At 39.8% G+C, this 24,559-nt stretch overlaps 1 protein-coding gene across 8 annotated transcripts in view; it reads right to left on the bottom strand.

Moving 5' to 3' along the window:
* LOC121957110 (syntaxin-binding protein 4) overlaps positions 1 to 24,559 on the bottom strand; it is a 114,393-nt gene that overhangs the window by 12,009 nt on the left and 77,825 nt on the right. For 6 of the 8 annotated variants that reach the window (XM_088069554.1, XM_088069555.1, XM_088069553.1 and 3 more), the window contains exons 9-15: positions 19,529 to 19,635; positions 19,224 to 19,365; positions 17,297 to 17,369; positions 13,722 to 13,766; positions 9,646 to 9,734; positions 2,993 to 3,089; positions 12 to 139 (exon numbers count right to left, since the gene is read on the bottom strand). In XM_088069554.1, coding sequence (XP_087925680.1) covers positions 12 to 139; positions 2,993 to 3,089; positions 9,646 to 9,734; positions 13,722 to 13,766; positions 17,297 to 17,369; positions 19,224 to 19,365; positions 19,529 to 19,635 — 681 coding nt within the window. The remainder of the gene's footprint in view (positions 1 to 11; positions 140 to 2,992; positions 3,090 to 9,645; positions 9,735 to 13,721; positions 13,767 to 17,296; positions 17,370 to 19,223; positions 19,366 to 19,528; positions 19,636 to 24,559) is intronic. The other 2 variants (XM_088069559.1, XM_088069560.1) reach the window with 1 other exon arrangement.

Genomic DNA, 24,559 nt, shown 5'->3' with positions numbered 1-24,559 from the left:
GGACTGCTTACAGGGGAGTGGAAGGCGGATGTGTCCATCAAACTAGCAGCTTCATGATAGGAGAACATGAAGGGACCCGCCCCTAAACCCAACTCCTCCAGGCTCTCCTGGAAAATGCTCCGGGTGGCCTCCACGAAGTCTGAAAGTCAACACACATACACAAAATGTGAATCTAGAAGAAGGGATAACTGCGATAAATTAATGCATAATAGCATATGTTCATGTGTGCTATTATGTAAGCAAAGAGTGTTCTGAGGTCACCTTAGATGGTTAGAAGTTAAGTTTAGAAAGGTTAGTTTTTCAAATGTCTTTTGGGAGCTTTGAGCCGAGTGCCATCTTGTTCCATTTTATTGGAGAGAAGGCAGACACTGCAACTTACAGCAAAACTATCTACATTATAAATAGCACTATATCCAAGAGAAAAAAAAATATGTATTTTTGATTTTGGGGTGAACTATCCCTTTGAGTGAATGTGCGTGCCTTAAAGAAATGTAAGCATGTCAGTAGAGTGAGGCAGCAGAGACATTAAATGAGCTGCACAGAGTTCTAGTTTAGTGTTCAGTTACATGCGCTGCGCTGACATTAATTTGAAAAAAACATGTATTATATTCCTGTCTCTTTCTCAAATACACAGAGTAAAGCCCAGAGCTTAATGTGTCATTGTGGAGTGAATGTTTTGATTTGGTGGATGTGAGGCATAAGCTGTTGTCATCGTCAGGTGTATCGGTTCTCCAGCAGTGCTCAGCACAAACAAACTCTCCACTCTAGAATGTTGTGAAGCTGCTGTGTTCTCTCAGTTTTGGTGGTTGGAGACTCAGCAGGCTCAAACATGCAGTCTGTGGCTGTAAGATCTTTGTCACTTTTGTCAGTTACGCCCCAGAGCTCTGGAACATGCTGCCTATAGATATCAGAGGAGCCAGCTCGCTAAATATTTTTAAAAGAAAACTAAAAACTGAACTTTTCAGTTCAGCCTTTAACTAGCTCTGACTTAGCTGCTTTGCATTCAGCTTTGCACTTTTGTACTGCTGCACATCTTTAGGATGTTGTATTTTCCTTAATTTTAAGTATTTTATAGACTATATTTTATGCTTATTTTTATTAATAATATCAGTGGGTTCTATCTTGTTTATTTTGTTTTATTTTATTCTTATGGAATTCATTCTTGGATTCAGTTTTTATCCTTATTTTTTTAACTTACTTTTACTAGTTTTATTCAGTGGGTTTTCATGTGAAGATGCATTCTGTGACATCCGATTCTAAATCCATATGCATTAATATGGAGTTGGTCACCCCTTTGCAGCTATAACAGCTTCCACTCTTCTGGAAAGGTTTCTACAAGATTTTTAATTTGAAGATTGTGTCTGTGGGAATTTTTGCCCATTCATCCAGATTTGATACACCTGTGGCAATGAGACTGAATGAAATAACTGAATTCAATGACTAAGAGGTGTGGCCCAATAGTTTAGATCAGTTAAAGAAGTCAGAATAAACTCTGGTGATTTTTGTGTAACTTCAGATGCTTCGGTGTGTATTTCTTCATACACACACACACACGCACACACACACACATATATATACACATATATGTGTGTGTGTGTGTGTGTGTGTGTGTGTGTGTGGGAGAGACAAGTGCTGATAATTAATTACAGCCCTAAAGAAATGTAATTCTACCTCTACTTTCTATAAGTGGCTATGCTAATGTGCCATATACTGAATCTGACATTTTTAAATTTATTTGATGACCCCTTAATTCAGATTCAAGGGATGCACGATTAATATCAGCACGTTATCTGTATCGGCAGATAACAGCTTTAATATGAAATATCGGCATCGGCCTGGAATGAATTTTCTGCCAATGTGACAGGCTGATTTGATTACGCAAATCAATCAGCCTGGTGATGGCTGTTGTCAGGATTGCCTCGGGGGAGAGCTCCAGCCAAGCCTGTTCAAGGCCGAGGAATTCTACATTTTAGTTTAAAATTTGTAGGGCTGCACAGTGGCGTGGTGGTTAGCACTGTTCCCTCACAGCAAGAGGGTCCCTGGTTGGAATGAGGTTCTGCAGTGGGTGTGACTGTGAGCGTGAAAGGTTGTCTGTCTATACGTGTCAGCCCTACGATAATCTGGCGACCTGTCCAGGGTGTACCCCGCCTTCCCCCTGATGACAGCTGGGATTGTCTGCATGTATTTCTCTATCATTGTTATTTTATTTTTATTTTTGTTGGTGGTTATCTGTATGATTTATTTTGTTCACTTAAACAATATATATTGCTATTATTACCATGTCATTCATCATTGCGGCTTCTGTCAGCTGTCATCCAGCTCTCAAGATGTAAACTGCAACTGCGCAGAAGATTGTGGGTAAGAATAGCCAGAAAATCATGCTGGCTTGCAAACTGCTAAATGCGGCCAGATGTAGTAGGGAATCCTGGTATTTATGGCATACTACATTTCACATACTTCATATTGGGACATACTAAATCTCTTTCTGCTATACTAAATAGTATGGTAGTATGGGTATTAGAGTGCATGGATGATGTTCTTCGTAATTAGGTTGAAAAACATACATGCACGTATAGACATCAAAAATCGGCAAAAAGAGGTAAAAAATATCAGCATATCAGTAAAAAATCAAATATTGTGCATCCTTTGTCAATAGAATTTGTATTAAATTAATAGAAATAAGCAATTATCACGATATAATATCATACCATTTCTAGTGTCGCTCGTGCTGTAAATGTGACTTACAGGTATGAAGAGTCACAGAAATGTCTGCACGGCCACAAACAGACGCAAAGCTGCTTTATGGTTACACAATGTGACACCGCAGCCAAGTGACAGAGCCAACCGCTGACATGCAGCCGTCACACAGAGCAGCCTGTGATATGACAGGAGCTCAACACAGATATTTCACCTGGCTGTTAACACAACTGGAAGTGTGCGTGTGTGTTTGTGTGTGTGTGTTTGTGTGTGTGTGTGTGTGTGCGTGCTTCACCTCCATAAGCCACAGTGCCTTGTGGGTCTGTGGTCAGACTCTGCCTCAGCTTCTTCCTCTTCTCCTCTGTGACATCCAGCCCAAGGAAGGACAAAGCCTGAAAGACAGAGACAGAAGGTAAACAGAGACAGAAAGACAGCATCTTTACCATAATGCCTTAGCAGCATCACTGAAGATAGAGACCTCTGTCTTCATCTGTGTCTTATTTATAGAATGAAGGATGTTCATATTGAACTTGGCCACAGTTTCAAATAATGAGGTACATGGATGTAGAAGTAATTAAAGCTGCAAACAGCGATGAAAGGGCCCTCGCACCCTCACGCAAGTCGAGGCTACTGGTGGGACTCTGAGTGATGCAATCATCCCTTTCAGTGAAAGTCGGAAAAGTATGCAGGGAGTTTGGACCCTTGAGTGAGATATTTCACTTAGTGAATTTCTTCCTTTGGACACACAAAATCTACGTCAAAACATGTAAATTTCATGAAAATCAATGAATAGTTGTTGTACAAGGTGTACTTCCTGTTGCCAGTAGGTGGCTCAGTGAGTATTATAGTTAAAAGACATGTTGATGTGTTAAGGGCTACAGCCTGACCACAACTGTGAAATTTGGGGCCAATCGGTCGATGCAAAGTGAAGTTACAACAACTTCCTTTTTGGTGGCCACCACTGGGTCTCTATGGCTACAGCGTTCATGGAAAACCTACACTTCAGAGGGAGGCATCATTAAGGTCTTAAAGGTTTTGTCACCAGATTTGAAGTCAATCGGATAAAATCTGTAGGAGCAGTCCATCAAAGAAGAAGAAGAAGAAGAAGAAGAAGCATTTTCCATGACATTTAATGTTGCCAGTGGGGGGCGCTATAAGTATGGTAATGGTTGTCATGTAGATGTGTTCAGAGCAAGACTGTCATCAAACATGTGAAGTATGTAGAAGATTGGACCATGTCCCTCATAGTTATAAAATACTTCCCGTTTACTTCCCAGTTCATGGCGAGACATGGAAATGTTTGACCCAGTAACAGCCACACAGTGTGACGAAAACTCACAAATGTAATACATTTTAATATCTTTGGCCTTCTGAGAGGATGTTTAAAAAAAGTCAATCAGATGAAATCTGTAGGAGAAGACTGACCCCTGAAAATGGCCAAAAATATGCCAAATTGGCCATTCAATTTAATAATGGCTGACTTCCTGTTGGGTTTCAGTATGGGTCCAAGAGGCTTTTTTGTAGGTCTTGGGCTGTTACACATGCCTCCCAAGTTTTGTAGCTCTAGGTGAAATGTACTGCAGGGGCTGCTTTGTTGAAATCTGCAGGGGGTGCTACAAAGCCATTTTGGCACATCAGTGAAAAAACAATCATATCAAATATCACATTTTAGGACTTCTGATGTGTGTGCCACGTTTGGTGAGTTTGGGTGCATGCTTTGCCCCTCAAAAAGTGCTTCCAGTTTCATGGCAAATAATGCGTAACTTTGGCAACAGCGTTTGATGAAAACTCAAAAGTTTAATTTCTGCACATCATGAAGGTCTTTACGGTATTCTAATTGGATATGAGGTTAATTGGGTTAACCTGCTACAGGGGAAAAATAAAAGAGTAAATATAGTAACTTCCTGCTACCAATAGGCGGCGCTAAGACTAACATTCACAATTGCACTGCAGATGTCTTTAAGCCTGGACTCTTATTAAATCTGTGAAATTTGGTAAGGATCTGACCATCTGGGGTGAAGTTACAATAGTTTTTGATGTCATGTCGAAACATCGAAATTGTCCACCCCACCACCGTAATCCCTTTCAACGAAAACTCACAATATTCATTTTCAAGCATCATCAACGTCTTAAAGATTTTTTGAGACCATTTTGAGATCAATCGAGTCAACCTGCCAGGAGCATGACGTCTTAGTGTAAAACTTTGTCTTTCCTGTGCAAATAGGTGGCGCTCTCATTATCGCTTAAGATTGTCATATAGATGTGTTCAGGGCAGGACTCCTATCACACATGTGAAGTTTGGGTCATATTGGACCATTTACAGCAGAGTTTCATACCACTGCCTGTTTACATCCTGGTTCATAACAGAACATGCAAATTAGATGCCTCATACAGATCACACGGTGTGATGAAAACTCATCATTTCAGTAACTTTTGCTGTCAAAGGTCTTGTGAAGGTAGCCATAACATTTGAAGTCAATGTGATGAAAGCTCCAGAACAAGTTTGAAAAATTACTACCCCTGAAAATGGTCAAAAAGAAGAAGAATTTCTTCAGTTTCAAGAGGGTCCTTGCACAACCAAAAACGCCGTGGTATGCATGCCAAGCCAGTAGTTGGTGGTATGACTTTGTAATGACACACCATAGAGGAAGACCACATGCATGTGCAAAGTGTAGCTGTGACATCACCTAACTGCACACTGCCAGTTTACATGGAGACAGAGGGGGTCGTCTCTCGAACCCGGTTTCTTTTTCAGGCCTCCAAAACGCTGTTGACATGTGAACAATAAAAGTGTTGTTAATTTCTCTCTGATTTCAGATCTTATTTCTGCTGGAACATGTCTGGTTGTGTTGAGGGGATTTTTTCCCCTGTAGATAGTACTGCTGTCCTCTTTTACAGTCAATTTCCCAGCTGTGAGGATGGTGCAGAAACCAAGAGATAACTTGGAAACACTCATGAGAGCAGACTGGACTTTTTCGGGGTAAGGTCTCAAAGAGAAAAGAGCCTTCTCAGACAGAGACTGAATACAGATGTTCCAGCTTAGACAGGATGGGGGAAATAAATTGTTTTTGACCATTTAAGCATGTAAACATGTTCTCGTAGAAACCTCAAATAGAACTATGAACATGCAAATGAGTAGAATTGGTCCTCTTTTAGGCTATTCAAAATGTTTTTTATGCTTTTTGGAAGTGGCTTTAGGATCAGCTAGAATTCACCTTGCTGTTGTATTATGTTATATAGTTACGTTTATATCTTTGTCTGTGAAAACACGAATGCTTCACACACATCTTCAGCACAGGCAGCACAGAAGTTCTCAGCAAGTGGACGTTTGTGTCAAATTCAAATCAGTTCATCCTTAAGTCTAAGCAAATTTTTGTGCCAAATTTGAAGAAACTCTTACAAGTTCTTGAATGCAAGGTCATGGTGATTTTGACTTCTGATCTTTGATCTAAATCTATTCATCTAAAATGTCGACCCTACAGACACTTTGGTGCAATTCTATCTTTGAACCGATGATAAACTGGCCTTTACAGAGTACATATTGTACAACAGTTAGTACCTGTCATATCCATCTGTTGTATGATGTCGATATGCAATAAAAACAGTAATATGCATACAGTATTGTAAAGTAGTGTACTCAGCTCATCCCTTCAAATTGTCTGTTTTTTCTTCTATGCTTCCTTCATTGGCTTTTTGTGCTTTGTGACATTTGTTTACCTTTTACAGTAGATCTCAGAGCTAAATTTATCCCTTATCCATCTCTCTCACTCTCTTTTGCAAATAAACCAGCAGATCAACAGAGAATTGTGCATGTATTCAACACTGAAGCTCTCTCTGTCTCTCTAATCCCATTAATGAATTGGTAGATTAGGATCAACCTACAGTTGAGCTAAATTAAAATCAAAGATAAAATATGGGAAGAAAACTGTACAAAGGGCAGAGCCAGAGAGCCAGGAGCCAGGAGCCAAAGAGCAAGACAGAGGAACAAGGGACCGTCAGCACAGAGATAGGAAGCTGGAGGGCAAGGCTAAGACGGAGAACAGGGAGACGTTGTGCTGAGAGGGTAAAAATAATGTACAGATGAAGAGCATGAGTGTGATAAAGCAGCAGAGACAGACTGTGAGAGAGAGATCAATAATTCGAGGGAGAGAGAGAGCTTCAGGGTGAAAGTGTTCCAAGCAAGTTAATCAGAATGAGAGAAATCCTCACTGTGAATTTATTTCATGGAGTTTCTATAGAACGCTGACTGAACTCTGTGGAACTGAGCCTTCCAAAACACATTGTAAGAGCTCTTTGGATGTTTAGATGAGGATGAAAAGGATGTGGATCACATGCTGTGTCCTTCACAGTCAAAGCAGCTAATAAGGGAATAATAAAAGCACATTTACCATACTGAATGTTGAGCTTAATGAGTATTAGACATGCTGTTAGGAAATATTAATATGGTTATTTATGGTCCCCTGAGGATAGATGCTTTTGGTGACCCCATGACCTTTCCTCTTGTGCTACCGTCAGGACAAACCTTTGATTGTGGATTGAAGATATAATGGGCAGGTTGACATGAATTTACTGAGCATGCTGTGGCTCATCCAACTTTTTTACATCTAATGTACCTTGATACCCTGATTCCTAATGGTTGAATGAGAAAATTTCATTTGTGTGTTTCTTATAAATTGTATGTTTTATTCATTCAGTATACATATTAGTTATCTATTAGGAAGGTCTGATCCAAAACATCTGTGTGGCACTAAAAAAAGATTGAATTGCAGTGCTGTCCTGATTTTTACTGCATTTACATCTAATAACCCCATTACCTCTGCACAGACTGCTAAGGGTTTGCTAATAGTCAGAGGGTAGATGGGTGTATTTTTTTAGAGACACTCTGCCCTCTGCCTGGATTTTTTTTCCCTCTAATTTTCTTTCCTAGGAACGTTATGGGCTTTATAAAAAGGTAGCAACCAAGTCAAGTCAATTTTATTTATAGAGCCCATTATCACAAAACATGGTTTGCCTCAGAGGGCTTTTCAGTGTACAACATCCCTCTGCCCTTAGACCCTCACATCACCCAAGGAAAAACTCCCGAAAAAGTACCCCTGTAACGGGGGAAAAAAAAGGAAGACACATCAGGAAGAGCGGTAGAGGATGATGAGGGATCCCTCTTCCAGAACGGACAGATGTGCAGCAGATGTCGTACATAACAAATGAAACACAATCGTGGCAAAAAGGAAAGAGAAAGAGAGAGGGGAGGAGAGGGGGAGAGAGGGGGAGAGAGGCACAGCAATAATAGAAACAGATGCATGTCATATTACAATAACGATAGGTGTGAAATTTTTAATTGCACTCTAAGATGATGTTGAGGGTGATGAACCAGGTGCCAGACTGTTAGTAGGAGTTATCGATGACACATAGCGGCAAAAAAACCCACATGTATAGCAAGGTTAAAAACAAAACAAGAGTGAATCTGAGGTTATTTTTTACTTTCACTTTTGCTGGCAGGCATGTTTATGAACTGTAACTGACAATCCTGCAGAGTTTTCCTTCAGCTGTAATTGTGAAAAGGCATGTTGTGTTGTAATGCGATTATTTGATTACCCACATGATCCATCCATCCATCATGAGTCCCATGATATCACAGTTTTTGCATTTGCTCCATTACAGTAAATTATTTCTATTTCTAAAATTCCATGACTTTCTATGCATGTGTCTTATTTTCATATATCATATTATAAATGCTCTGTTGTAGCCTGGTTCTAGCACATTTGGTACCCTGGGCAAGAAGAGATAGCTAGAGTGTAAAACATAGATGCAAAAGTTCATTAGAAAGCAGCAGCATGTTGGCCAGATGTTTAGGAGAACCTCAGTGGCTGATGCAAAAATGCAAATGGTCCAAATGCAAATGCTACCATAGAAACAACATAACGGACTACGTAGACAAGGACCTGCTCCCTATGTTGATATAAAGGGCTCATTCTAATGTAACAAAAACACAATGTTTATTTTCAGGTGACTCAACCTTTAATCCTTCTATCACTTGCAAGGCATTGATTTTTTAATATCAGAGTTTTTGTTGATATCAACTCAAGAGCTAATTAAAGCTTCCCTCAACCTACAAACAGCATTACTTTACAAACTGAGCAAATAATAACACTAGCAACAAGTTGTTGTTACTTTGCAAGTCTCTAAGAACCTGCATCAGTCAAACCAAAATTAGCAACTAATGCATAAACTCATGGTGAGCATCACTGATAGAAAGAGACACAAAGATAGAGACAGTGGAAGAGGATGAGCTAAGAAAGATTTATGCACTTATCAAGGCAAATAAAGCCACATTTAGATGAGAACAGTCCTACTAAAAGCGGAAAAGTCTTTCCTTTTCATATTTAAAAAAAAATCTGTGAGGCCGGACACATCATAGAAGAACACTACGTGCCTGCACACATTTGCAATCCTCTACAGAGTGGATGAACAAACAAGGAGACGAAGGCCAATGCATGAACACATGCACGGGAACCGACAGTGTTAATAACCTCAATAGAGTCAGAAGCACAAACAGCTAAGTAGTCCACGATTGCTGTTATTGTTGTCCTCCTACTTGCACATGGCTAACTGTGTAGCCGTTAAGTCACCGGTCTGACAGGATACGCACATCTCCAGAATACAAGGTAATAGAGGGGTTGGGGTGTAAAAAATTACACCCTGGAAACCGATTTCAAAAGTATACATTTTCAGGCCCCCAAAACACTGTTGTCATGTGAACGTTACCCAAAATGCAACAAGAGTTTAATGTTTCATGCAAGAACTATTGCCATGTAAACGGCCCCTTAAGCTAAAGCAAGGAGTGCACCCCCAACTCCCAACTTGCTTGGCATCACACGCCAGGAAATATACATAGAGCAGCAAGGCCCTAAAATAACTGCTTTGCCAATCTGACCCGAGGACAGGACTCACCAAGTCCAACTTGTCTGATTTGAGGCGTATGAAGGGGTCCAGTGTTATTTTGGGTTTGGAGCCTGTTGGCGACCTCTGGCTGGTTGTACCTGCAGGAAGGAGAAAGGAAAAGAGGAGGAGGGAGGAAAAAAAGAGGACAAGTGAAAAACTATGGCTGATTTTGTCAAAGGCAATAGAACAAGGCACTGACCAGAAGTCAGGAACTGCATGAAAAAAACTCCACTGTAGAAATACATTATGTGTATGAGATTTCAAAGCCGGGAGTATTGGCCTGTGGACAGAATGAGGACAGAGCGAGTGAGGCCACAGAACACTTAGTAAACAACAGGAGGAGAAATATCATGTGATAATCTGTAATATCAGAGTGGATGGACAGATAGTCTCTGTGGATTTGGAGGAGGTGGTGATAGGGGAGGTGTGTTTGTGTGTGTGTGTGCGTGTGTGTGTGTTTTGGTGGTGGTGGTTTGAGGGGGGGGTGGGTGAAAAGCAGATGATTAAAAAGAGAGGAGTGGAGGAAAGGTGGATGATTATATAGATGAGAGTGAGTGAAAACAGTGAGAGGGGAGTGGGCACGCAGCCAACGCCTAATATTAATTTGATGAGTTTGTCTGTCCCAGATTTATGTCTGCTCGCTGCGGCAGCGTGAACGTCTGTGTCTGCACACCCCCTGTTGCTAGGGGTATGAATTCATTTCACTGACTACCCTCCTCCTGATCCCGTCCAGAGGATTTGCACCCCCACCTCTGACAGTGGTGATGATTGACAGATCTGCTGTTGTGAAAACAGACGGGCTTTAAACCCTGGTTCCACATCATGCAGTTTGGTGGTTTTCTAGCATGAAAAATACACAAATTTTTTCCACTTGAAGTAAGGAAATGAAATAAGAAACGTCACATCTATTTGTTTCATATATGGTATTTCTTTATGAATCAAGCATCTGCAGCCATTTTTTAGGACATGTGGATTGGCTGAGGAAAGGGCCTATAAGATTCTGGGTTTCTGTAATGTTTAGACATCGTTTCAAAGCATGTGCTTGTATTTTTTATCAATGAAACTCTTCATCAGAAATCCAGGTTTACAAATGTGTACTTCAAATGTTAGGTCTAGAATAAATTTGGAAATATCAAATTAAAATGTACGAACACATTTTATTAATGGTGAGGATACCCAAGGACATGGAAGACATGATTGAGACAATTTAAAAGGAGGAATTTTGACCCTGCTTTTGGGTGAAAATATGGTGTGTGTGTGTACATCAGTGTTACGCACACAGGTTTTTGCTTTTAATGTGTCCTTAGATGCTCACAAAAGCAATTTTTTTTTATCGCAATGTCTTCGTGTGACCTGACCATTTATATTGTAAATTTTGCAGACACCTTTTAGGTAGACAGTGTTGGTTTATATCTATATATATCTATATCTATCTATCTATCTATCTATCTATATAGATAGATAGATAGATAGATAGATAGATGTTACGAGATGTTATATATATATATATATATATATATATATATATATATATATATATACACAATGACAAATATTTTGTGCAAAATATGGATGCTTCACACGTAGAACATCTCTATAATCAGCAGAGTTTCAAGATTAGAGTCACCATTTCAGTATCTGACCAAATGTCTCCCTCCTGTTCCTGGGTCATGAGGTTAATGAATGGCCAGAAAAAGTGTTTTTGCAGAACACTATGAGGTCACAGCAAAGTTAACCTTTGACATCTTGGATATTAAAAGACATCACTTCATCATTATATCCACTCAGACATTAATGTGAAGTTTTGTCGTTATCAGTGTATTAATTCTTGCGTAATGGCCAAAATCATGTTTGGTTAGATAACAGTGACCTTCGACCATCAGATTCTAATCAGTTCATTCTTGAGTTCAACTGGACATGCAGAATTTGAGGAAACTCCTGCCAGCCCTTCTTAAGATATTAAATTCATGAGAATCAGACAGACACAAGGTCACGGTGACCTTGACATTTGAATAAACTCAAATCTGTATTGTTGAAAAATCTCCTCAGTGTATCCTTGCATTCAACTGGATGTTTGTGCCAAATATGAAGAAATTCCCTCAGTGCATTTTTAAGATACTGCGTTCACAAGACACGGACAGATGGACGACCTGCAGACATTATGCCTCCAGCCAAAGCTGTCTCTAGCAGAGAGGCATAAAAACAATAAACATTTTTTGTTTTTTATTTTGCAGGTTAACAAAGTTTGGTATAGCACCGGCACTGACATTATTTCTGAACATCAATTCACAAGCAGAAACTCTCATTGACCCTAAGCAAACAGCAGAAACAGCAGAAACAGCAGTCTTGATTTCAGTTTTGATTTTCAAATTACATATGTTGCTAGTCTGTCTTTGCAGTAGAGAGACTCAAATACTTTTGAAATTGGTGCTGCATGACCAGAAATAAAATCAGAGGAAAAGGACAGTTTTGCTCAAGTGGTAGGAAAACCTACAACTACCAGAATGCACTGAACACTCCTGTTGGTGGGTGTCATAATGTCAACCTATAAGTACTAACCAGTAAGCTAAAAAACGTGTCTGAAAATATTTGAGGAGGAAAACAGACAACAACAAAAAGTAACAAACTGCGGATATTTGATTAGCACTGCTTGGTTTTATTGTTTGATCTCAGTTTTTCTGGATTTGTTTTCACTGGGCAGGACTCAGTATGGCGCTCACTTCCTGTTCACAAATACAGCTAAAAAGGTCACTAAAATATGCTCCTGAAAACATTTTAGACAAGAAACAGGCAGTGCAGTGACAAAATCTTGATTTATATTCAATCGGCACTACTTAGTTACTTACAAGGAGCTGTTTGTTGATTTTAGAAAGAAGGTGGCAAAGCGACACACCCCTGTCTGCATCAGTGGCGCTGACGTGGAGCAGGTGAACAGCTATAGGAACCTTGTAATTACCATCACTGAGAACCTGTCTTTGTCATCACACGTCACCACCCAGGTTAAAAAAGCACAAAAAAGGCTCTACTTCCTACGGAAACTTAGGAAGGCTAAAATCCAGAGCAAGATCCTGGTTAACTTCTGCAGAGGAGCAATAGAAAGCATACTGACTGGAAACATCACAAACGTGGTTCATGCTCAGCCCAGGACAGGAAGGCTTTACAGCAGGTGATTAAAGCTGCCCAGAACATCACTGGTTCCCATCCACAGAGCATCAGTGACCTCGGTGAAGTGAGGTGTCTGCACAGAGCCCAAAGGATACTGAAAGACAGCAGCCACAGTCTGTTCACCCTGCTGCCATCTGGGAAAAGATACAGAAGTATCTGCTGCAGAACCACCAGACTACAGAGCAGCTTCTTTCCCCAGACTGTGAGTCTTCAGCTCCTCCTTCGAAGCCAAAAAGATGTAGCAGAATTTAGGATCAACTTTAATTTAATTTCTTCTTAAACCACGTTTAAGAAAAATGACAATAAATCTACCTTGTACCTTTTACCTTAGTTTTACCATTTGTTAGGATTTCGGCCCAAGCTTGATCAACAGAGAGAGGGACGGGTTTGTCTCTTGATCAGCTGTATTTTCTATATGCCTCTTGGCGGCATGGGTGGTGGGCAATACACAGACATGGAAGTATAGCCTATGGTGCAACAGCCCCAAGAACCAGCAAAACTCCAGCAAATGATGTCTAAAGCATCAAATTGTGCCAGGAAGGAGGTGGGATATCTAGGCACTGGTTAATGTTTGGGGGGTAAATGTGTTACTTGTTGGTCTGGAACAGTGGTCTGCAGCTTGGCAGGCATCTATGTATGCTCCAGGTTTAGTCCATGTGCAGACAAGTTGAGTAAGTCTGGTGTTATGTATTATGAATCGTGTTAATAAAAGAAACAAAAGACAGCCGCTGCCTCCTGATAATATTTCTACCCAACACTACAGTGCCTGGCCAAGGTGTCACACCATCCCCTCCACCTCCTGATGAATACTACGTCACGCGACTGGGCTGAAGTACATTAGGACCCCAGGTGATACTGGTTGCGTGCACATCGGGTTTTACTCATATCGACACAGTTTATCTCCCTAACAGGATTGATACCTGTGGTGTCCTGTGCCCATGTTGTGTTGCGGAACAGGTCGGACGCTGCATGAGAGATAAGAGATGAGAGGTTAAGAGGAGGGTCAGGCTGGCCGACAGATCAGCTGACTAAAGGGGATGTGTGTGCGGGAGTTTACGTATATGTGTGTATGACCCAGTGACATCATTGAGGTAAGGAGGCTTTAGTTAAAGTACAGGAGCCCAGGAAGGTGGTGGAATTAAATGCGCTTTTACTCAAAGTGGTAAATCATTGAGGCTGAAGTCTTGCATCCTATAACTGAACAAGAATGAAATAATACAGAAATGATTATTGTCACAAGTCAATGCCAGTCTTTGATATATATAAAATAATAAAAATCATATCCATCCAGCTTTTGTATGTGCTCACCTCAGCTCAAACTGCTGACATCTGTCATGGCTAGCAACTGGCTAAACCAATAAGAGCCTGGATGGGAGCTAAGTGGTCACAGCACCTAGGAAATAACCTTGACTGGGGTAATCCAGGCCAATAGGATTGGGACGGGCTGACAGGTGGCTCTGAGCTGGGACCCACGGGCGACTCTTCACATTAGAGCTGCTGGGCTGTTTGAAATCTGTCCGTTTCATCATCAAGCACTTTATCTTTCACTATAAACTAACTGCTGTATGTTATTTTTTGTCTTTAACTTCCTCAGAAAAAATATGTTGTTCTTGTGTGCACTGGCTGAGAACTGTGCAAAAAAAAAACCCCTGTTACATCTTTATCAATATTCACATTAGTCACTTAATCCCTTGAAATCTGTATTGACATTACTTTTCTTGTGCTGTGCTCAAATGCCTTCACAAGTCTTTCAGCCTTCAAAACTTAAGCAAATTGTTTTGCTTTCTTTTGAAAACATAGGAAAACGGTAATGAGCAACTTGGCAAGAAGTGTTTTGCAAGTTGCATGAAATAAGTATATTGAGAAAACTATTTTCAAAAAATGTCCAAAAACTACTTTATTAGAGTTATTATTTTATAAGCACATTTTTTTCTGGTCATTTTCTACTTTGACTGTTTTTGTTTTTTGATTTTACCTTTTTGTTTGATTTATTTATTTATTCATTCATGTTTTGCTAGTAGTTATTAATTGCCTTCTTCCAGTGTTTTTGAAAGAAATCAAGCCAACCTGGTTCGGTTTCCGAAGGTTAACCTACAGTAACAATACATTAACTAGCATGTGTTGTGTCCAGTTAGTCAGAGTTTGCATGTTCTCCCTGTTACAGCCTTCAGTTTTCTCTGGCTTATTGTGAGTTTAAATGTTTCCTCTGTCTCTGTGTGTCAGCCCAGCGATAGTCTGGTGTACCCCGCCTCTAACACACATCACCACCCAGGTGATAGGCTCCAGCTCCCTGTGACCCTGAATAGGATACATGTTAAAGACAATGGAAGGATGGATCTTTAGTTTGAATAGTTAGCATTTTTACTCTGATTTAATTCTGCTGAATTTGGTGTGATTTCTGTTATAAATTGTGTAATAAAGATTTCCTGTTTCCATGTACATTTTGGTGCATCTCCCTTTTGTGATCACTTGAGCCAGGTCCTAACAGTGTTTAATGCTTTTTCTACATTCTCTTATTCAACTCAGTCTCTGTCTTGAGACAGCCAAAGCATATCTGGAATACCCCTCGTCATTTCTCCTGCACTTAGCTGTCGCTGCCTCTGCCCTCTGCTGAGCATCAACAAAAATGCAGTATGACATAGTTTATTCAAGTTATTTATCCAAATTATGAGCACTTCTTTCATCTGAGCTCAGTGGGAGTCTTATGTTTTGCCTTCAACTATTGCACACAGTGTTTCTCCACCCTGCTCTGAGGAGAGAGTAGAGAGTAGTGCTGGGCTTACTACAACCTCACTCACCACTGCCAGTATGTGAGCCTGAGCAAAAAGCCAACATGGTTTATTTTTTAATAAGACATAATCCGCCAAAAAGATGTGAGTACGATGAAAATAAACACTTGAGGGAATACATCTCATTCAGGTAACTCACAGAGGATACTGTCTTAAAGGGACAGAGAAACTTCCTTGAGACAACAATGAGGCCAAAAAGATTAAAGGGAGGGTTTTTCATTTTATACTTTATCTTGCAAAATAAATAATAATAATAACACCATGCAAATGCATTGTAGAGCCAATAATTTGTTCGTATTGTCAAGCACAGGCTACACATTGGATTGATTTAGATAGTTGTAAGAAGCCTACTTAAAGTGTACGCTGTGCAGCTGTGTTATCTAGCAGAACAGAAGTTTCAGATCAGAACTCAGTATTGACAGATACTTAATACTAAATTACTCCGATCGGGATCGGGGGCAAAAAACGTGATTGGAATATCCTTAATCAGGATTAGGATTTTTTTTTTAAATAACCATCCTCCTCCCTTATTACTGTCTTCCTGTTTACTTGTATACTGTATTTTCCAAAGCAGCTCTGCCATAAATAACCTTTAAAGGACTATTAAACACCTGCCAAATCAGATCTGAGACTGTTGGTGATTTGTCCTAAAAGTCCCTGAAATCAGACACATATTAGATAAAGCCAGCTGATCCCAGAATAAATAACGGGGAACATTTGCTCCCTCAGAGATTTCAGAGATTGGGGATTAAGAGAAGAGGATGGGATTTAACAGAGACCACGGCACAGTAGGGGACCTCCGAGTACACAGAAATGTGAGAGATCATGAGAGAGTCCCATCTTGGTAATAGTTGGTGAAGTTTATTATTGTCCAATCCTTCATGTTATCCTCAGTGTGTCTCAATGTGTCTGCAGCTGCTGTCACACACACAGAAGAAAATCTCTCTCCCTCAGATCCACACAGGTCATGATGATGATAAATCAGAATCTGTTTTAGATGCTCTGATTTGCTTGTAGCGATCTGATAGCTAAGACATGTATGTGTGACAGGTTTTTAGTATTAGGTTCAGTATGAGATCATGAGTCTGTGCTGCTGCAGCGGCAGCCTTTTAAGTTAAGTACCAGAAAATCATTACACATGAAAGAATGTAAATGTTATTATGAATAATTGTATGAAGATGTATGATTCACATGCTATAGGTTTGGATATTTTTGAGTATATAGTATAGAGTTATAGTCCTTCACTGACTCCAGGGTGTCTGACTGCTAAGATACTGCATGAGCAAGACCTTGTAGATGTTTAGACTACAATGATATCCATTTGGGTATAATCAAGACCTCAAAACATTGAACCCTTGAACATTCTTATTGTTATTATTATTATTTATTTATTTAAAGATATAGTATACGTCAATACACACACACACAAACTGGTAGTGGAGTAATTTTGGGGCTGCACACTAGATTCATTGACAATAACAAAAAAAGGTAAAATATTGCCATACTTACCTCTTACTTATCATATAATCTCTTCAAATTACAGCAAGCTGTATTGTTTGATGTCAGAGTCGCTTTGATGTGAAATAGTTCTAATTATTTTCTGCACTGCTGTGAACCAACAGCCACATCTGCTCAGCCGCAGAGACACAGGAACAGTCTGGGTTATGAACAGCAGATGAATAGAAGATGTATGTGAGGTGTTTTACCTGAAATATGAATATCTGGTGGGCAGATGTCTGGGGAAGGTGAGGACACTGGTGCTGGCTCCTCTGTACAGATCTATAGAGAAAACTGAAGTTAATTAAACACAAAGGGTAATTACATTAACACTTTCCAGTTGTGATGCTTTTCAGAGGTTAAGCTTTGAAAGGTACTTGGGTGTTCATTTTAATTCTCAGTTGCAATGGGCTCATATTTCTGTTCAAAAGTCTGTCAGTGCCTGTATTTCCTGGGAGGGTTCATGGAGTTGACAAAAATATTATGTTGCTGTTTTACAGAGCAACCACTGAATCTATTATTCACCATCGTCTTACAACATGGTTTGGTTACCTGACTGTCAAATTTCGATCTCAAATTCAAAACCTGATCAGAAGGGCAGGGAAAATAATTGGCATACTGCCCCCATCTTCTCTGCAGGACATTTTTGAGCAGACAGTACTGATGCAAATTACTACTGACCCAAATCACAGTCTACATAAGGAGTATGAGCTGATGCCTTCAGGCAGAAGACACAGATTACCAAACTGTAAGCTGAACAGGTGTAAATTTTCGTTAGTCCCTTTATCAATCAAACTACTTAACACTAGGTAATCAAGTGTGTCTGTGTGTGCCCGTGTGTGCATTTCTTTCTTAGTCTTGTGTGTGCTTTTATTAGGGGTAGGGCATTTGTGCAATAATCTTGTATAGCACTTCAGTGTAATTATCATCCATCTAATTTAGGCCATCGTGCAATACTCTTGAGGTGACAGATTTCTCCTAAGGGAGACATTAAAGGCCAATCTTATCTTATCTTTAACAGCTTTGGTAGGACAGCTGTGACTGGCAGGACATCACTGTTAACTGAAGTGACAGTGACCTGTTGTTCTTCTGGAAATAACAAAGTCATTCATTATCGACTGCACAGAGCGGAGATTACTGTGGAGGCTGGAGCATGCCATCGATTCTTTTTAGGCTTTTAAATTGTAAAATCCTAGGTAATCTATCAGTTGGTAAATTTAGAAAACCTTGTGAGTTGATTAAATATGTATTGAAATGATGCCTTAATAAACCTTGAGTGCAATTAAAAATGATCAGCTATATTTCTTCAAATTCTGATTAATCAAATCAATTCTAAAATGTAATTGCATGGTTAAAATAAATTCATTTTGAAATTCCACTGTAAAATGTAATGATTATTTCATCATTTCAATCTGTGATTTTCACACTTTTCACACTGTGAACAAATGTAAAAGTACTTTGCAGTGTTTGTTGCACCAGTTGGAAGTTTACAGCTCTTAACGACTGCATTGAAAACAGAAATATTGAACAACAAAATGGTTTACTGAACTGACATTAACATTTTTAATTGAACTTTATCATAATATTACTATTGAATTATCTATGACTGATATTTTTGAAAATGAACACTTTAAAAAAGTCTCTCCTATCCCCTGCAGTAAGCCAAAGTATATCAAGGTGTACCTGTACCCCCATCTAAGAAACACTGATTTAAATGCTATTTTTGTTGTTTTTATTACTGCATTTAAATGCATTAATTAGTTTATTATATTTTTTTTAACTGATTAATATATTGATAGAACATCATGAACATAAACTCCAGGTTCGACAAATGACAAGAACACAACAGATTAAAATGAGGTCCAACCTACAGTGAGCAGCTGAGACAGACCTTGTTTCCTAAAGCCCTCTCATCAACTTCAATCTTCCTTTTTGCTGTAAGGAAGCTGAGCTGGGGGCCTGAGATGTGTTTTGTTAATTTCCGATTCACTTTAAAACACTGTTCCTGCTGTTTTACCGTTGTTTCTCTTGTTTGAGTCATAAAATATCACAAAATCTAGAAATCTACAGACAGAATGTCTAAAGCTTTGACATATTCTGGTATGTTTCTGCTGTCTGAAACAAATGGCAGCTGACCTCAGGTGATCTGATGTGGACTTTTAAGCGTCCAGAGTTGTAGCTGTTGCCTGCGGCTCGCTGGACCCCGTTGTGGAGAGACGCGCTGCTTGGAAACAGTCCTTTCCCTGGGATGAAGGCGATCTCAACAACACTGTCTTGGCTGGAGACACAAGACCAAAAACCCCACAAAAACATAAGCATGTACAAAGTAATGGTAAAGGAACGCGGTACAAGCATGGCAATGTGTATACCTGACTGATGACTTCACAGACCTTACTCATTTTAATTTAGTGAATGAATTTTGACCTACAGGCAGTGCTTACCTGAATTTGACTTTGTTGAGCATGCTTTTGGCCTCCTCGTGGGTCACGCCTATCAAGGACTCCTTGTTAACAGCAATGAGCTGATCTCCAGGCCTCAAACGTCCATCCTGCACAACAAAGAGACAGAGCCTCAGTCATGCTGAGCTGAAGAACCACACAGATGCTCTCTTGCTTTTGAAAGCTGATTCTGTTAAATGGGATTGCTAAAAAATCTTGACTTATGCTCTCTGTGTTGGCTGTGTATGACGGTATGGGCCAGTTTCAACAATCCTAGTACCCACTATCAGCTCCACTTACTCCAGGTATGTATTGACAGGTTCTGCTTTTGTTTCTGCCGTTCTTTGCCTGCTAAACTCCATTACACTACATTTGGGCTCTGCTCAGAAGATAATAGTAAGCAATCAGCAACCTCCAGGACTGAAAAATGAAGCCAATACTGAAGTGCCAAAAACTGCAGTTCTTCTAATGACCACATATTTTTTGATTTCCTGTTCTGTTTTGAACCGTCAAAACCTTCATGACCACCTGGGACCAGTTCTGTCCTGTCCCCACTGAGCAGGGTTTTGCCACCTTATAGCTTCTCCAGCTCTGATGAATGCATGGCTGCAGAATTCCCCAGCTGACTCATCCCATACAGCAAATCACAGTGCATGCAATGCTAGCTGGCTTCCTATATGACACCAGGGATTACCATTTGGGATTTAGAAGAAAATGGACAACCTGCTGCCATAAGCAGAAGACTGAGCAGCTGTGAGAGTGTCAGTAGCTGCTGAAATAGTGCCAGGCATTAGTGTACAGTGGCAAGAGACTTCAAGTGACTTCATGACAAAGTGTGGAGGGCTGCTTTACTGTGTCCTGCCTGTAACAAAATTCAGTATTATAACCTGTATCACTCAGCATTTATTATGAGGGAGACCTGAGTCCACAGGTCAGTCATTAACAAATAGGCCAACAGTTGTGCTGTGCATGCCTGCAGCGCTGCAGCCTCTTCACTGAAAACACCTGGATTAATGCAGTTAATGAGGACAAATTACTATGAAGTTCAAATTATGTATTTTTTGTCAACATAATTTTAGTTTAAAACATTTAAAACATTAACAAGCCCTATTAACAGAGTGTGAAGAAGTAACACCTTTGACATAATGCCCAAGATGCCTGTGTATTGTACTGCAGAGATATCCACTGCAGTGGACAGCCCGACCATTCTGTAATAACACATCCTGGCCTGAGAGGCAACAGTGAGTCACTGCAGCCTCTGTGAGCCGGAGGAGAGGAGGAAGAAGTTGAGTCTGCCGGAGCACAGAGTCAGTGATATACCATACAGTGTAGAAGTTACAGTCTCAGTGAATTATTTTAGTGTGTAAAAAACACAGTGATGGCAGAAGCTCTAGGAAAATGCCCGTTATCTCCATCACAAGCAGCTCTCAGAAAGAAGCAACACTCTGCAGCAAAGGGAAGAAGCAACACTAGAGTAAATATATGTGTGGCCTGTAACACTGGAGACAGCTCTTGGAGAGAAAAGATGGAAAAAGATGCAGTTTGATGCTGAACTCACAACATTTCTTTAGACTTGTAAGTCACATTGAACGTTGGCTATTTACTGAAACATATCCTTAGTGTAATTAATGACAACACAAACTGTGGGCTTACAGCTCGTGATAAACTTTTCAGATGTCGTGATTTGACTGTTTTCTTGTTACTGTTGCTAAAACTGAGCTCAGTAAGATATAAAGTAAACTCTACACTAACACCACACTTGAAGATCATGAGACAGCAGCCTCATTTTGAGCAGCTGTTTTCATGCTTTGCTGTCAGTTATGACTTTATTTATGACTGATGACTGCAAATTGCTGCTGTACGGACACAGTAGTAGGCCGACTGAAATAAAGTCGACCAGTTCACCTTGCTGTTTCCACTTGGCATTACTGTAATGACCTTTTGTAAACAACCTTTTGAAAACTAATGTCTTTCCAAAACATGGGAAAAAAGGCAATGACCAACCTGGCAATAAATCTCCCACAATTTGCAAGAATTAATGAAGAAATTGACCTGAAAATGGAATCATTATATTAAAATTTATAATTAAATAATGTTATGGGAAATAAATAAATAAATAAAAACGTTTGCACTTTATAAGGCTTTTAGAAAAAAAACCCTTTTTTTCTGTGTGCTTATTTTCAGGTAACTGGTTTTACTAAAGAAATCAAACCAATTTGTTCAGGTTTCAAAGGGTTTACTACTTGTTGGCCACTTTTGGCAGTGGGAAAAGCTAACAACATGACATCTGACACCTTATAAATTTGTTGCGGGGATGATTTTTGCAAAAAGCTACACATCCAACAGACACAGAGCAACACTAACACTCATTTGACTTAAATCCTGACAGCAGTTACTGGAAAAATGTCTTTTTCTTTAGCTGCTAAATTCTCTGCTGTGTTCACCAGCTGCTCTACCCAGCACAGAGGCTTCATCACTGAGGACAGCTTCCTGCTGATGGACAGCAGGTGTGTGAGTGCTTTGTGGGTGAGGTATATCATGGTCCATTTCTTATGGTCCTTATTTAGTCAGGCACAAAGAGACCTTGAGGTCAGAGGTCTAGGGATGGTCAAGCCTGGGAGTCAAGTGTGTAGAATACTGGAGCCAGGTTAAGAATAACATGGAATGAGGCTCCCTCCAAAAAAGGATATATTTGTGGGGTCTTTTGATTGATCACAGCAGGTGAAGAGATGTTTTACTGAAGAATGTATTGATGCCTGAACCTATATAAGAGACTTGCATGAGCTGTAAGATAGAGAGATTCGTATTGGTCCTGAATCCTCTCCCAGGCAGACCATGGTGCCTGGTGGATACTGAACTTTGTTGTAATAAACTTATTCTTATGCAACCAAGTCGGTGTCAGCGGAGGTTTCTTCATCATCTACACATCATTGCTATTTAATAAACAACATGGGCAAAAAACAAAAGGAGTTAAACCGGCCAAAAAATCTGTGTAGAGCTGAGGGGACCTGCAGAGACTATGAACCCCTAAAACTGTTGTTTATTACAGCCTTAAACACACGATATTATATACCATTATTATAATAATATGACATTTTATAAATAATATGCAGAATGCTAAAATAAATGTAATGATCAAATAAAAACAATAAAACAATATTCTACATACAAAGAATAAATAAAAGTCAATGTCCAACAATTTCAGGCATGTATGCACCATAAGCAATGCTGGGATCAGTATGTGTAATACTGAGGCGCCTGTTGACATCTCTGTCTGATTGAGCATATAAAGAAAGGAAATATGTACAGCAGTCAGAGCGTGTTAGTTACTAAATTCCAGTGTTATCCAATAGAAGAGGCTTTTGTAAATCTTGTACCAAAAGGCATAGAGCAGTGCTCAAACAACTTTCCACAGGGATCATGGGATGTATTCTCAGCCTTGAGGTGTTCTCTTTGATTCACTGTCATTCACTGACATCTTAAACAAAAATGATGCAAAACCTTGCAGGACATACACAACAACAAAGCATCTGCTCAGAAGCAGCTTTCTTTAAGCGTACAAACATGAGTGCATGTTCCTGTTTCTCTGTCTCTCTCCTCCATTCTGCTCCTCTCCTTCCTTGTCATTTTGCCCACAGATGACAGTGAGTGGGCGGACAGAGAGGCGAGGAGGATGGGATTGGGGAGAGAGCAGCAGAGGAAACTGGAGAAAAGATGAAGGTGGCAATTTGTGCAAATGGAGGGCTGTTCAGGTTTGCTTTACTGCATGTGCCTATACATGTACTGTATGGATGTGATTGTTAATGCTGATTCGACATCATCATTGTGATTCTCCCTCAGTGTGTGAGAGAGTTAATGACTTCCTGTCAGAAGGGAGACGATCTGAGTGACTTCCTGCTTTCAAAGTGATGACATCGTCAGACAATTCCTCTCTGCTACTCACCTTGTATATTTTTGGCAATCTCAAACATAGAAGTGCCATTTTAACCGTTTTAATACAATTCACTCTTAAATCCATCAGAGAGACCTAAAGATGGCCTTAAAACCTGGGCAAATTCAAAAAGAAGGCACTGAGCAACTTCAGAGCAAATGACCCAGAAATATGAAAGAAATTTGAAAAAAGTACAAGAAATTTCCTGAAAAGTAGCACAAAAATAACAAACAAACAAAAAACAGGAAAGTGAAAACAACCACAACAAAAACCTAAAAGAAATGACTGTTTAAAATTAAAATAAAAATAATTCTAAACATACAATTCTGATATTTAGAACTATAGTTATCTGGACAATTTCCCTTGTTTTTACAAATAGATAAAATAAAAATAATAAATACTATTATTATTTTATTTTTAAATTAGTTGCTCATTGCCCCATTTTTTTTTAGAAAGAAATCAAAGTAATTTGCTCATTTCTAAGGTCTGAATACTTGTTAAAGGCGTCTGAAAGCAGCACAAGAAAACGGATGTAACACAAGCTGATGAGAAATTCATGTTTACCCCACTGTGAACTTTGAAGGTTTATGGGTCTTAAAACTGACGGTTGCTAACAACTACTACAGAGGGTTATCACGCTGAACCGAGCTGAACATGGCTTTGCGGCCTCGTAGCGGTGGTGACATGACCATAGTGTAGTTTCAGCTGAACAATAACTTTTTACTCCTGGCGATTACATTTAGGCTTCAAAAATCCTGAATGTTCATTTGTGAAGATGATCTTGCTGAGCAAAATATGAGTGTCATAATTGTTTGTTCACTACATAGTTTATTTTCTACAATTATCCAAAATCTAATGGAAAAGTCCCATAGTCTTTTTGATGAGGAAACCAGGGCGACATTAGCTTCCAGGTTGGCCTACAGAAAAACATCATCCCTGGGGCGCTCTATTTGGTACTGGGGCCTGACTTTGGACATACCTGTCTCAATACATTCCTACAAGAAACAAAAGCAGGGGGACCCAGTAGCTCAGATGTAAGAGCGGGTGCCCCATGTACAGAGGCCACATGTGTGCCGCAGTGGCCACAGGTTCGGCCCTTTGCT

Source organism: Plectropomus leopardus, chromosome 18, assembly GCF_026936395.1.
Source record: "Plectropomus leopardus strain MGB_pleo_1.0 chromosome 18, ASM2693639v1, whole genome shotgun sequence".
Classification (NCBI taxonomy): Eukaryota; Metazoa; Chordata; class Actinopteri; order Perciformes; family Serranidae; genus Plectropomus; species Plectropomus leopardus.
Note: the sequence above shows the minus strand (reverse complement) of the source record. Positions and strands in the feature narration are given on the sequence as shown.